The following is a 15262-nucleotide window of genomic DNA, read 5'->3' on the forward strand; positions in this document are numbered from 1 at the left end:
ACAATACTTTTCACTGTATGCCAATCCACGTGACAATAATAAATCAAATTAAAAATTGCCTTAATGTCCAAAGTTGTGTAGGGGTTGGGGGATTAGCAGGGTAAATACGTGGGGATAGGGTCTGTTGGAAAGCCAGTGCAGACTGGATGGGCTGAATGGCCTGTGTCTGTAGGTGGCGATTCCCTGATGAAAGGGTTAGAGAGAAGGCGGGACCACGGGCAGCCGGGACGAGCGCTGATTGGATGAAGCGCATGTCACTCACACGCTGAGTGGGCGGGTCGGTCGCGCTGACGTCATGACGCACAGTCCCCGCCCAGCAGCAATGGCCGCCCGTGGTGTGTCGGCCTTCTCGGTGTACCACAGCCTGGCCGCGCAGAATGAGCTGAGCGGCCAGGACGGTGAGTGCATTCGGGAGGCACGAGGTTCCTCCCCGGGGGTTGTAGAGACAGCGGAAAAAAAGGTTTGTGTGTGTGTGCGCGTGCGGAAAGCGGGAGGCCTGAGCGCTCCGCTGCGGCGTCGGGGAACCGTTTGAAACGGGCAGCCGCACGCGGGAGGGGGGAGGGGTCACATGCGGGTCAGAGCTGGCCCCGCCCCTCCTCACGTCAGGGCTGGGATTCTCTGGGAAAACCCAGTTAAGAAGTCTGACACCAGGTTTAAGGCCAACCGATTTATTTGATAGTAATCTTACAAGCTTTGGGAAACGGTGTCCCTTTGTCAGGTGTGTTTCCACCCTCCCCCCCCCGCTCCACTCAACCCCCCAGGGCTAGGGATTTCCCCACCACTCCAACTCCACCAGCGCTGGTGATTTCCTTCCCTTTCACTCCCTTGCCCCCAGGGCCAAGGATCCCTTCTCCAGTACCTCTAATGTCAAAGATTCCGCTCCATTTACCTTAGTAGATCTGTCTTTCTACCTGAAGTTTAAAAGATCCCTTTCAGGCTTCCGTACAAAGTTCTGACCTTCCCAGGACTTGCTCAGGCTGCCCTTCAACCCCCTCATGTACTCCATGCTGAGCCAGCGGGCAGCACAGTGGCACAGTAGTTAGCACTGCTGCATCACAATAGGGACTTGGATCTAATTCTGGCCTTGGGTGACTATGTGGATTTGCACATTCTCCCCATGTCTGTATGGATTTTCTCTTTGTGCTCTGGTTTCTGCCAAAGATGTGCAGGTTAGGTGGATTGCCCATGCTACATTTCCCTTTTGTGTTCCAAGATGTTTAATTTAGGGGAATTAGTGGAGTAAATACATGAGGTTACGGGGATAGGACTGGGTGAGATGCTCAGTTGGAGAGTTGGTGCAGACTCGATGGATTGAATGGCCTCTTCTGCACTGTAGGGACTCTCTGTAAAACAAAAAAAGTGGTGTCCTTAAGTTCTAGATTGTGTGTGTGTAGAATGGGTTAATGTGCATGGCAGTAGTACCAGAGTTTGGCAAAGGGGCCTAAGGGGATGGATGGAAGAGTGGAGCTTGGCAGAGGGGGCATTAAGGGACATGGGTAGTGGAAGGGCAGAGCCTGCATGAGGGAATTGGTAGCCCAGATGACGTATTTGGATGGGTGAGGGAATGGGAATATTGGGAGGGTGAAGCATGTGAAGGCTATTTAAAACTAGAGATTGAGTTTGGCAAGATTTAGATAGCAAGGCTTTGGAGATGGAACTCCAGAGGTTAGGACTTGGGCAACTGTGACAAAGTAGGCATGCTCAAGAGACCAATATTAGATGAGCAAAGTATCATAGAGTTGTGGAACTAGAGGGAATTACGAGTTAGGGAGGAGTGAGACCATGGAGGAGCTTGAAAACTAGGATGAGAATTTAAAAATCGAGTTGCTGCTTCACCACGAGGCAACGTAGGTAGCAAGCAACGGTCATTGGTTCAGACAAGGACACGGGCAGCCTTGGATGACCTCAGGTTTAGGGAGAGTAGAATACGGGAGGCTAGCCTGGTATGCATTGGAATAGTCGTGTCTAGAGGTAACGAAGATAAGGGTGAGGATTTCAGTAGCAAATGAACTGAGGTTTGGGCAGCACGGAAACAGATCAATCTGTGACCATCTTGGTTGTCAGCCTTTCTCATTTTGTGCTGAACCTGGAAGACTTGATACTGTAGAGAAAATGCTGACTTCCTGCTGATTTGCTAATGAGTGATTATTTATTACAGACTGATGGACATTCAAAAAAGACCAGTCAAGAACAACAAAAGCATATACTGCATTTGTCCAAAAGAAGCAGGGTAATCAAGAGAAAGCGGAAATATTTAAAAGTTAGATTGGAACCCTCGGTGGATATTCACATTGTGACTGATGCTGAAATGTTACAAAAGACAAATGAGTGTACCAAGAAGGAGTCCGTGAGTCCCCGTGCTAAAAGAATTGTTAATGGTAGACGGGGGTGTAAATTAAAAAAGATGAAGTCAAAGTCTAGGAAAGCTGCTGCACTGTCCAGCAATCTTCCAGCAAGCTGCTCAACAGCAAAGAAGACAACATCTTCCAAGGCATCTGTTCCCACAAAACCATTCCAGGTGGGTCTACAAAATTAAGTTCGTAGTCATTGCGTGCAAGCATTTGTTTGTCAACTGTTCCTGTGTAAGAACTCATTTGTTTAGACATGCAAACTGTACCAGTTGAAGAAGAACCATGAAGTAACATGGTGCCAATTACAAACAAAACAAATGTGCAGCTGCAAAAGCTAGAATCTGCTAAAATTCCAGAAATAAAATGAAAGGGAATGGAAGTTTTTTTCAGACCATTAGCTTAGCGTGAAACCATTTCTATCCTGTAAGTACACAGGGGTTGTGATAACTGTGGCTAGACATGTTTTGAGAACATGGATTCAATCATACTGCCACAATTTTGCACGAGAAAGAAAACTTGACTAAGTCTTGCTAGCATCGATCACTAATTTTAAACATGATTTTCTAAGCAATTCCACATTAATGGAACATTTGATGCTGTTACAGATGTCTCCAGATATTTAGTGTATTTTATGCTGGGTTCAGTCCTAGAGAAAGATGGTTGAAGTCCACAAAATGGGAATGGTTGTAAAGTGCATTGTCATAATCCAAAGAACAAAGAAAAATACAGCACAGGAACAGGCCCTTCGGCACTCCAAGGCAGGCATCATGATGCCCCGATCAAGATGCCTGCCTAAACTAAAACCGTATGCATTTACGGAGTTCATATTTTCCCATTCCCACCCCATTCATTTATTTGTCTAGTTGTCCCATAAATGCAGCTATCGTACCTGTTCCCACCACCACCCCAAGCAGCGTATTCCAGACATTCACCACCTGTGTAAAAGAAAACTTAACTCGCGCATCTCCTCTAAATTTTTCTCCATGTACCTTAAACCTCTGTCTCTTAGTACTTGAATTTTCTACCCTAAGAAAAAGCATCTGATTATCCACTATCTGACTATAGGTAAAACTACGTGGAGGAAACTGCAGCAGGCGACGGTGCAGAGGGACCTCGGGGTCCTTGTGCATGAGTCGCAAAAACCCAGCTTGCAGGTGCAGCAGTTGGACAGGAAGACAAATGGGATGCTGGCCTTCATCGCGAGGGGGAATGAATATAAAAGTAGGGAGGTCTTGCTGCGGCTGTATAGGGCATTGGTGAGGCCGCAGCTGGAGTACTGTGTGCAGTTTTGGGTGCCGTACTTACACAAGGATATTTTAGCCTTGGAGGGAGTGCAGAGGAGGTTTACTAGGCTGATGCCGGAGTTGAGGGGGTTGAGCTATGAGGAGAGGCTGAATAGTTTAGGCTTGTACTCGTTAAGAGTTTAGAAGAATGAGGGGAGATCTCATTGAGACGCACAAGATGATGAATGGGATGGATAGGATAGAGGTGGAGAGACTCTTCCCGCTCAGAAAGGATAGTAGGACTAGGGGGCATAGCCTCAAGATAAAGGGGGGGCAGTTTAGAACAGAGTTGAGGAGGAACTTCTTCACTCAAAGGGTGGTGAATCTCTGGAATTCTCTGCCCGTTGAAGTGGTGGAGGCTGCCTCGCTAAATATTTTTAAGACGCGGGTTGATGGGTTTTTGATAAGAGAGGGGATTAAGGGTTATGGGGAGAGGGCGGGAATGTGGAACTGAGCCACGACAGATCAGCCATGATCTTATTGAATGGCGGGGCAGGCTCGAAGGACTAGTTGGCCTACTCCTGCTCCTATTTCTTATGTTCTTATGCAGACTGAACTGTCCATTTAAAAACACACTCTTACAAGATTTAAGTGGACAGAGGAAATCTACAAACAATAACAACATTACACTTTTTGCATGGGATTGTTTCAGGTTTCTCCACTCCTGAAGGTACAGGTGCCATCAGGCGTCAACACTACAGCCCCCACCACTTAGACCACCTGCTGTCACTGCAGACAACTGTCAATGCTGGACAATTCATGCTGTTTGTCATTCCAGTAGAGGTCAATGACAAAGGCACTGCCTGTATCGTACGAAGCACGTTAGTTACTTCGGGCAGCCTCAGATGTTCATTCTGCAGTTGGCACCTCATTAAGGTGCAATTAATGTGATTGCTTAATCTCCTGTCATTAGTGTCCAGTTATAGTTTACACTAATGAGCACTGATTGTGGCAGCAAACATGGCTGGCTGGAAAGAGGAAATCAATGAGCCTCGGCAAGAAAATTAACCAAACCAAAAGGATGAGCTGCCAAAGATGAGCCAGTGTGACTTAGCGCAGTACCTTGGGTCTTCCGAACTCAACAGTCACTGACTCTCAAAGATGGCATGACCAGCTGTTCCCTAGCCTCAACATGGCAGTGAAAAATGCAGTCTGTTAGTAGTCAATAATTGCTTTACACAGAAGGGTGTTGGAGCATGGAATGCTTTGCAACAAGAAAAATAGTTGGTGCTGAGACAGCTATATGTTTTGAGGAAAAATTGGATAAATGCTTGAACAAGATGAATATAGATAAGTGCAGGTCAGTGGAATTAGATTTGGATTGTTCTAAACAAAAAGCAGGTAAAGACATAGCAGCATGCTATGCTGTAAAGTTTAACATGTTGAAGGTTAATTGTCAGTTCTATAGATTTGGACAAGGTTAGGCTCATCTGTAGTGCTGTCTGCGTCAGGACCTGGTAGCCTTTGCTATGGCTTATGAATATTGCCTACTTGATCTGGGATTGTTACAAACTGTACCATTGCCCAGCAAGAGATGTTGACTGTTCCTGTGCAGTAACCCCTTATGGTTTAATGTGCCTTCAGGAGACGAAGGCTGAAGTCCTACAAAACACATCTCCAAACTCCATGGCCTAGTGCGCAAATCCTCCCTCTGCGACTGGATCCTAGATTTCCTTACCCACTGACTGCAATCAGTAAGGATAGGCTATAACACTTCCTCCACTATAATCCTCAACACCGCTGCCCCGCAAGGATGCCTCCTCAGCTCCCTGCTATACTCTGCATATACCATTAGACTGCGTGGCCAAATTCCCCTCCAATTCAATTTTCAAGTTTGCTGATGACATCAGTAGTGAGTTGGACGTCAAACAATGATGAGATGGAGTACAAGAAAGAGATAGAGAATCTGGTGAACTGGTGTGATGACAATCTTTCCTTTAATGTCAGTAAAACGAAGCAGATTGTCATCAAGTTCAGGAAGCATAGTGGAGGATATGTCCCTGCCTACATCAATGAGGATGAAATGGAAATGTTCAAAAGCTTCAAGTTTCTAGGTGTCTAGATTACCAACAACCTGTCCTGGTCCCTCCACGCTGATGCTATAGGTAAGAAAGCCCACCTATGACTATTTTCTCAGGAGGCTAAAGAAATTTGGCATGTCCACTACAACTCACCAATTTCTGTAGATGCACCATAGAAAGCATCCTTTTCGGATGTATCACAGCTTGGTATACCTCCTGTGTCCAAAACCACAAGAAATGTGAATGAAGCCCAGTCCATCACGCAAACCAGCCTCCCATCCATTGCCTCTGTCTACACTTGCCGCTGCCTCAGAAAAGCAGCCAGCATAATCAAGGATCCCACTCATCCTGGACATAGTCTGTTCCATCTTCTGTCAGGAAAAAGCTACAAAGGTTTGAGGTCACATACCATCCCTGCCACCATCAGATTCTTGAATGGACCTACCTTATGTTAATTTGATCTTTCTTCACACCTTATCTGTGACTGTAACACTATATTCTGCACCCTGTCCTTTCCTTCTCCTGTGTGCGGTATGCTTTGTCTGTACAGCATGCAAGAAACAATACTTTTCACTGTATACCAATACATAGAACAGTACAAGCCCTTTGGCCCTTGATGTTGTGCCGGGCCATGTCTGAACCCAAGATCAAACTATCCCACTCCCTAATACATGTGATAATAAATCAAATCAAATACTGGCAAGGAATTTTTTTTAAACGCATGATTATTTACTTACCCATGCATGCTTTTCCATCCATTGAATTCCTTGTGCATTAGATGTTTAGAATTTATTTTGTAGTTTGTCAGGAATGTTTTGTAAGTGTAGCGTTGTGTTCTTCATGTGCAGTTTTGGCTAATATTGGTTATTGAGCTTTTGACTTATGATTCGCTAAAGCTGTTAGCAATTTAGTTTCTTCTTTCTGACCATATATAAAGTTGAGCAGTTTTTGACTTTAGTGAGCACACTTGACTCTCTGGAGATGGAGGCTTCTGAGTGGGTCATGTTTAGCTAATTATTTGAAAGCTGAGTCAAAAAATGACCCCCTGCTTCTTCAGTTTTATTTCGTGTAATAATATTTTTTAATTTAAACTGTTCATTTTCTTCCCATCCTCACAAGCTTTTGTATATACCTGGAATTAAGAACATAAGAACATAAGAAATAGGAGCAGGAGTAGGCCATCTAGCCCTTCGAGCCTGCCCCGCCATTCAATAAGATCATGGCTGATCTGTCGTGGCTCAGTTCCACTTTCCCGCCCTCTCCCCATAATCCTTAATCCCCTCTCTTATCAAGAACCCATCAACCTGCTTCTTAAAAATATTCAGCGAGGCAGCCTCCACCACTTCAACGGGCAGAGAATTCCAGAGATTCACCACCCTTTGAGTGAAGAAGTTCCTCCTCAACTCCGTTCTAAACCGCCTCCCCCTTATCTTGAGGCTGTGCCCCCTAGTCCTACTGTCTTTTTTGAGCGGGAAGAGTCTCTCCACCTCTATCCTATCCATCCCATTCATCATCTTATACGTCTCAATGAGATCTCCCCTCATTCTTCTAAACTCTAACGAGTACAAGCCTAGTTTATTCAGCCTCTCCTCATAGCTCAATCCCCTCAACTCCGGTATCAGCCTAGTAAACCTCCTCTGCACTCCCTCCAGGGCCAAAATATCCTTGCGCAGGTGCGGTGCCCAAAACTGCACACACTACTCCAGCTGCGGCCTCACCAATGCCCTATACAGCTGCAGCAAGACCTCCCTACTTTTATATTCAATCCCCCTCGCTATGAAGGCCAGCATCCCATTCGCCTTCCTGACCACCTGCTGCACCTGCAAGCTGGGTTTTTGCGACTCATGCACAAGGACCCCGAGGTCCCTCTGCACCGTCGCCTGCTGCAGTTTTTCGCCACATAAGTAATAGTCCTTCCTACCGTTCTTCCTACCAAAGTGGACCACCTCACACTTGCCAACATTAAATTCCATTTGCCATTTCCTGGCCCATTCGCCCAGCCTATCTAGATCCTTCTGCAGACTCTCCACACCCTCCGCACAATTTGCCTTTCCCCCAATCTTGGTGTCATCAGCAAATTTCGACACCCTGCACTCGGTTCCCTCCTCCAGATCATCTATATAAATGGTAAATAGCTGAGGCCCCAGCACCGACCCCTGGGGCACCTCACTAGTCACCAACCGCCAATCCGAATAGCACCCATTGACCCCCACTCTCTGCCTCCTATTTGACAACCAATCCTCTATCCACGCTAACACCCTACCCCCAACTCCATGTCCCCTGACCTTCTGCAATAACCTCTTGTGAGGTACCTTGTCAAACGCCTTCTGAAAATCCAGAAAGACCACATCCACCGGCTCTCCTCGATCCACTGCCCTAGACACATCCTCATAGAACTCCAGTAAATTTGTCAGACACGACTTCCCTTTAATGAAACCGTGTTGCGTCTGCCCTATCAAGCAATTCCCTTCAAGATGCCTCGCAATTTCCTCCTTAATGACGGATTCTAACATTTTACCTACCACAGACGTTAAACTAACCAGCCTATAATTCCCCGCCTTTTGCCTGGCACCCTTCTTAAACAACGGCGTAACATTAGTCGTTTTCCAATCTTCCGGCACTTCCCCGGAATCCAGCGACGTCTGGAAAATAACCACCAAGGCATCCACTATAACCTCCGCCATTTCTTTCAGAACCCTCGGATGCATTCCATCCGGTCCTGGCGACTTGTCCACAATCAGCCCCTCCAGTCTGTAAGAATCTACCAATGACCAATGTCGATTGTCAGAAGAACCCATCTGATTCACTAATGTCCTTTAGGGAAGGAAATCTGCAGTCCTTAGCTGGTCTGACCTACATGTGATTCCAGAGCCACAGCAACTGCCCTGCAAGGGCAACTAGGGTTGGGCAATAAATGCTGGCCAGCCAGCGATGCCCATGTCCCACTAATGAATAAAAAATAAATAAGAGAAAGTTCTCCTGCTATCTGTCCTAAATCTTATAACTGTATCCCCTCAAACATTCAAAATAGCCGATTTATGTATTCTGCCTTATCCCACCTTCTCATTTCACTTCAAATGGTTATACAAGTCAATGCTTCAAAAAATAAGATAATCTTGGTTGACACCAAGCAATGGAAAACTTACAGACGAATGTTTTGAGATGATTAAATCCCAGCAGTGTCCATCTAGAAATGCCTAATTCTTGACGAAATCTTCACCCAAGGTATCCTATTTTGGGTAGAGTGTGCTGTCCATACAGGGAATGTGTATTAATTTGACCAGGCAAACCGAACCGCAACTTCCTGAACTTCCGAACTCACAGACCACAATCAGTAAGGACAGGCAACAGTACCTCCTCCATGATGATCCTCAACACAGCTGCCCCACAAGGCTGTATTCTCAGCCCACTACAATACTCCTTATACGCCTATGACTGTGCGGCCAAATTCTCCTCTAATTCGATTTTCAAGGTTGCTGACGGCACCACCATAAGGGGTCAGATCTCAAACAATGATGAGACAGTGTACAGGAATGAGATGGAGAATCTGGTGAACTGGTGTGGCAACAATAATCTCTCCGTCAAAGGCAATTTCCTTTGTTTTGTTGACATTGACTTCAGGAAGCATAAAGGAGAACATGCCTCTGTCTACATCAGTGGGGACAAAGTAGAAAGGGTTGAGAGCTTCAAGTTTTAGGTGTCCAGATCACCAACAACCTATCCTGGTCCACCATGCTGACACTATAGTTAAGAATGCCCCCAACACTTCTTTCTCAGAAGACCAAAGAAATTTGGCATGTTAGCTACGGCTCTCACCAAGTTTTACAGATGCACTGTAGAAAGCATTCTTGCTGGTTGTATCACAGCTTGGCATGGCTCCCACTCTGCCCAAGACTGCAAGAAATTACAAAAAGTTGTGAATGTAGCCTAATCCACCACACAAACCAGCCTCCCATCCATTGACCCTGTCTACACTTCCTGCTGCCTCGGCAAAGCAGTCAGCATAATTAAAGAGCCCACGCACCCTGGACATTCTCTCTTCCACCTTCTTCCTTCAGGAAAAAGATACAAAAGTCTGAGGTCACATACCAACCGACTCGAGAACAGCTTCTTGCCTGCTGCCGTCAGACTTTTGAACGGACTTACCTTGCATTTGGTGTGGAGAGTCTACAGAAGAATCTAGATAGGCTGGGCGAATGGGCCAGGAAATGGCAAATGGAATTTAATGTTGGCAGGTGCGAGGTGGTCCACTTTGGTAGGAATAATGGTAGGAAGGATTATTACTTACGTGGCGAAAAACTGCAGCAGGCGACGGTGCAGAGGGACCTCGGGGTCCTCGTGCATGAGTCGCAAAAACCCAGCTTGCAGGTGCAGCAGGTGGTCAGGAAGGCTAATAGGATGCTGGCCTTCATCGCGAGGGGGATTGAATATAAAAGTAGGGAGGTCTTGCTGCGGCTGTATAGGGCATTGGTGAGGCCGCAGCTGGAGTACTGTGTGCAGTTTTGGGTGCCATACTTACGCAAGGATATTTTGGCCTTGGAGGGAGTGCAGAGGAGGTTTACTAGGCTGATGCCGGAGTTGAGGGGGTTGAGCTATGAGGAGAGGCTGAATAAACTAGGCTTGTACTCGTTAGAGTTTAGAAGAATGAGGGGAGATCTCATTGAGACGTATAAGATGATGAATGGGATGGATAGGATAGAGGTGGAGAGACTCTTCCCGCTCAGAAAGGATAGTAGGACTAGGGAGCACGGCCTCAAGATAAAAGGGGGGTGGTTTAGAACGGAGTTGAGGAACTTCTTCACTCAAAGGGTGGTGAATCTCTGGAATTCTCTGCCTGTTGAAGTGGTGGAGGCTACCTCGCTAAATATTTTTAAGACGTGGGTTGATGGGTTTTTGATAAGAGAGGGGATTAAGGGTTATGGGGAGAGGGCGGGAAAGTGGAACTGAGCCACGACAGATCAGCCATGATCTTATTGAATGGCGGGGCAGGCTCGAAGGGCTAGATGGCCTACTCCTGCTCCTCTTTCTTATGTTCTTTCTCTACACCCTATCTATGACTGTAACATTACTCTCTGCACTCTCCACTTCCTTTTCCATGAGGGATTTGTTTTGTCTGTATAGCGCGCAAGAAACAATACTTTTCACTGTCAATACATGTGACAATAATAAATCAAATCAAAACTTACGTGAACATGTCAGTAAGTTGATTTAGAAAATTAGAATCCATGCATGTTAAACACCAGCTGTCTCCTTCCTCCAATCCCCACAGAATAATTTGAAACCTGTTTATTTTGATGGGTTTGTTGTGTGCACTGTGGAGTCTTTGGCCATTATTTATGTGATTCTTCCCTACTTTAATTTGATTGTGATGTTGTCATGGTACATTCTGTTGCCAGGGGATGCAGATTTGTAATGCTTAGAATTATGGGTATGAAATCTGAAAGTGCCCTTGAGTGGGTTGTTCTGGATCCATTCCTATTGTTACTGAGGGCTTTCCTGTCATGTGCTTTGAATTTATTGCAGCATTTTAATGTTGGCAGAATTGTTTGGATTTTTTAAATGGAGTTTTCTCACAGAAATGACAGGACAGGAGAGTGGAGTGCATGATCACTTCAGCGACAGTTGAAGTAGTTCCGTCGGTTACTGGCATTACACTGCCCAGGTGCCACGCACACATTGTATTATACAGATCATCACCACACGCTTTACTCGGCATGTTAACCTCGCAAGCTTAATGAATTTAACATTTTGAAGCAGAACAGAAATATTCCTAAGTATCAATTTTAAAAATGGAGCGGACTGATGGAATTCCTGAGGTGAGACTGCTCTAAACTTTGGGGGTGGATTTTGTTTCGTTTGCTGCACCCTGGGTTTTCCAATCATGCAACAGAATCACGTGGTTTCTTTGGGGTATACTGTCAAAATTTAACAATATCCACAACCACATTTCTGCATTGTTCATATTAGGGGCAGTCACATCAATGCCCAGTAGAACTTCCACTATGTTTTTCTCCCCCACCATCCTATCTGTTTTGCAAGATTTCTTGATGAATGTGCAATTCCATTAATACTTGTCACTTTCTTGTGTCTGACCCCTTGACCTAAGATTGCCTCACCCATTTGGAGTGCCCCTACTACGTCCTTGACTATTGAGCTAACTCATCACAGACTTGGGATTGACCATGCGGCACCCGTGTCTAAGTTAATTACTCAATTGATAAATTCATGGAATAATTGGAAGGTCTCTCTTTATGCTGATATCATAGAATCAAGTGCAGAAGGAGGCCATTTGTTCCACCGAGTCTGTGCCATCAACAATCCCACCCAGACCCTATCCAGTATCAACACATATTTATCCTGCTAATCCCCCTTACACTAAGGGTCAATTTGTCATAGCCAATCAACCTAACTTGCACACCTTTTTAGACTGTGGGAGGAAACCGGAGCACCCGGATGAAGCCTATGCAGACATGGGGAAAATGTGCAAGCTCCACACAGACAGACACCTAAGGCTGAAATGGAACTTGGGTCTCTGGCACTGTGAAGCAGCAGTGCTCCTCACTGTGCCACAGTGCCATCCAGATACCAAATTACTGAAATTACTGTCAGTTACTAAATTGGTCATGAATGGTGAGAAATTTAGATTTGGTTGAATTCACTCCACTTTGAGACTCAACTTGAACAGGTGATGGAAGTAGATTCATTAGTAACATTCAAAAGATAAATACTTGAAGGAAACATTTACTGAGCTGGGGCACGAAGAGGGGAACAGAACTAATTGGATTGCTCTATTTTAGTGCCATCACAGAATCAATGGACGGAATGGCAACCTCTCATGCTGTACCATTTTATGATTCCACAATGTATATTCTAGAGTCACAAGCTGAGGGTTTGACAGAATCTCGTAGCTTCAAAAGCTGATTAAAATATTTGCTGCCGTTTATATCTCTGTGCTGATGAAATGAAAAGTCCCAAGAACACTTTAGAGAACTTCATGGTTTTCCAGTTTTTAGAATATACTTAACATGAAATGAACAATTTTTGAAGGTAGGATGGACTCAGAATTGGATAAACCTATTTTCTTTTTTCTGTTTTACAATATGCACTCGCCTGCAATCAAAATAATCACCGTGTGTCTGACTCTGTATCTTGACCACCGGTACTGGGATTTGAATCTTGCAAGCACAATCTATTAGGTGTCCATCTTCTTTCATATGTATCAGTGATGGTGCTCTTAGGAAAATGTTTGAATGATAAGGATAGTTAGTAGATGTAAGACGCAGTACTGGTGGTCAAGATACAGAGTCAGACGTCACATACGACTGAGTTTTAGTTAATGACCATTGGATTGATGATGCTGAATGTTTGTACTGCTTGTTTGACTGAGGCCATGCCCGCTTATGTACATCTCCACTACCTGAGTCACACCTCTGCAAGTCACATCCAAACTATTGTTCTTGATCAATTGTCACAACAAATATCCATTTTATCGCCAAGAAAACTAGTTTTTAACTCCACAATGTTGCTGCCTCTGTCTTTACCTCTTAGGCAGTTGCTGAAACCCTGATTCGTGGTGCTATCATCTTGAGGGGCAGCCTCTCTAATGTATTGGTTGACCTCTACCTTCAAATACAGTGCAGTTCAATGCAACCCACATCCACAAAACATCCTGTATCTCCATCACTCTTGGCAGAGAGCCAAAGTAATTTTGTTCACAATGCCCCAACAAATTGACTTTAACATAATCTTAGGACGGCATGGTAGCACAGTGGTTAGCAGTGCTGCTTCACAGCTCCAGGGACCTGGGTTCAATTCCAGGCTTGGGTCACTGTCTGTGTGGAATTTGCACATTCCCCTCGTATCTGTGTGGTTTTCCTCTGGGTGCTCTGGTTTCCTCCCACAGTCCAAAGATGTGCAGTCTAGGTTGATTGGCCATGCTAAAAATTGCCCTTAGTGTCCTGAGATGCGTAGGTTAGAGGGATTAGTGGGTAAAATAGGTATGGATATGGGGGTAGGGCCTGGGTGAGATTGTGGTCGGTGCAGACTAGATGGGCTGAATTGCCTCTTTCTATACTGTAGGGTTTCTGTGATTTGTGATTAATTTTCAAATGTTTCTATAGTCTTTTTCCATCCTACTTCAGTGAGTTCCCCTAGCCATATGTTAGTGGACATCCCTACAATTTCCTATTTTGCTGTAGTGATTGTCGTACTGAAGTTTGCAGTCACTATATCCTTGCCCTCTGAACTTATATCCCCATTTGAATTGTTGTCTCCACCTAAAATGGCAATGAAGTCTTCAACCATCGGGAATTCTTATCCAAATTATACTGCTCTCCAAATTTTCTGCTGCAGCCTGGGCCGATTCACAACACGGGCAAGGCCAGAAAACCCCACCCACATGTTTAACCGGTTTCCCTGCGTTCTGTTTTTCCTTCTTTCTCAGAATCGATTCTCTTCCCCACCATGTAAAGCACGCAGAGTTTCTTATTTGTAATACTTGATGTTGGAATGTAAGTTGAATTGCTACTCAGTTTCCAGTACTAATGTAACTTCCCGGAAGGTGATGGTATCCACTTGCTTTTAAGCCAACATTGCTCAGGTACCCTGCTCAGGAGAGAATTAGAGTAGTTGAGTCCTGAGGTAATAAAAGTATCAGTGAAGATTTCAGCAGCAGTTGGACTGGAAACAGGAGATAGGCGATAGTACAGAGATAGGAGTAGGTAGTTTGGGTGTTGGAAATGGACTCGGAAGCTTAGCTCAGGATCAAACAGGATGTTAAAGTTACGAGCAATCTAGCTTAGCCTCAGACAGTGACCATGGAGAGTAGGATGGAATTGGTGACGAGTACATAGGGGTTATGGTGCAGTTGAAGACAATCGCTTCAGTCTTCCAAATGCCAGATTGAAGAGAGGATTTCTAATAGATGTCGGACAGACGGTATGTCAAATAGCAGCAGCGGAGTGTTTGAGAGAGATGGTGATGAAGTAGAGTTGCGTGTTGTCAGCACTAATGTGGACTCAGTGATGTTTTTTCCAAAAATGTCATGAGGCAGCATGTTGATGAAAAGTAGAAGGGAACTTAAGATAGATTCTTTAGGCACTGGATAATGGTTTGAGAGCAGGAGAAGCCTTTGCAATCACAAAGCTTTCAAACTGGTTGATGAGCCATCATTATGTAAAACATCTCAAAATCAAGGTTACAATCTTGTCTAAAGTCTGAGCTGGATCATGTTTGAACAATGTACCTAATTAATTGACTTACATTGTTTGTTTAAAAAATAGGTTAGACATGAGCAAATGCATCACAACTACGCAGAATCTGAATTACTGTCTTGAGCACAAATCAGTTACAGAATGTTGTTCTGACTCACTGAAAGCTATTTGCAGAGCCAAATGACAAAGTACAAACAAATTGTACCTTTTGTAAGATGACAGTTTACTGTTTGTATAGGAAAGCTAGTGAACAGTGGTTTGAAGCACTGTCTCAGGGCCTTGTGTTCAAATCCATTCAACAGTGTCAAATGTCCACCTGATTTAACCATCGAGTACCTTAACATCAGTTTCTCGTAGTTGTGCAGTGGTCACTTGACATTAAGCTAGCCCTCTCA

At 44.8% G+C, this 15262-nt stretch overlaps 1 protein-coding gene across 2 annotated transcripts in view; it reads left to right on the forward strand.

The window, feature by feature from the left end:
• The first annotated feature begins 316 nt into the window (after positions 1 to 316).
• Positions 317 to 15262, forward strand: part of riox1 (ribosomal oxygenase 1) — a 41313-nt gene continuing 26367 nt past the window's right edge. Inside the window, exons 1-2 of one of the 2 annotated variants that reach the window (XM_080200735.1) lie at positions 317 to 460; positions 2159 to 2518. In XM_080200735.1, the coding sequence (XP_080056861.1) occupies positions 323 to 460; positions 2159 to 2518 (498 nt within the window). In that variant the 5' untranslated portion in view covers positions 317 to 322. Of the gene's footprint in view, positions 461 to 633; positions 719 to 2158; positions 2519 to 15262 lie in introns of those variants that run through there. The other variant, XM_080200736.1, reaches the window with a different exon arrangement.

This window comes from Carcharhinus amblyrhynchos, chromosome 12 (genome assembly GCF_965287045.1).
Source record: "Carcharhinus amblyrhynchos chromosome 12, sCarAmb.v2.hapA, whole genome shotgun sequence".
Taxonomy (NCBI): Eukaryota; Metazoa; Chordata; class Chondrichthyes; order Carcharhiniformes; family Carcharhinidae; genus Carcharhinus; species Carcharhinus amblyrhynchos.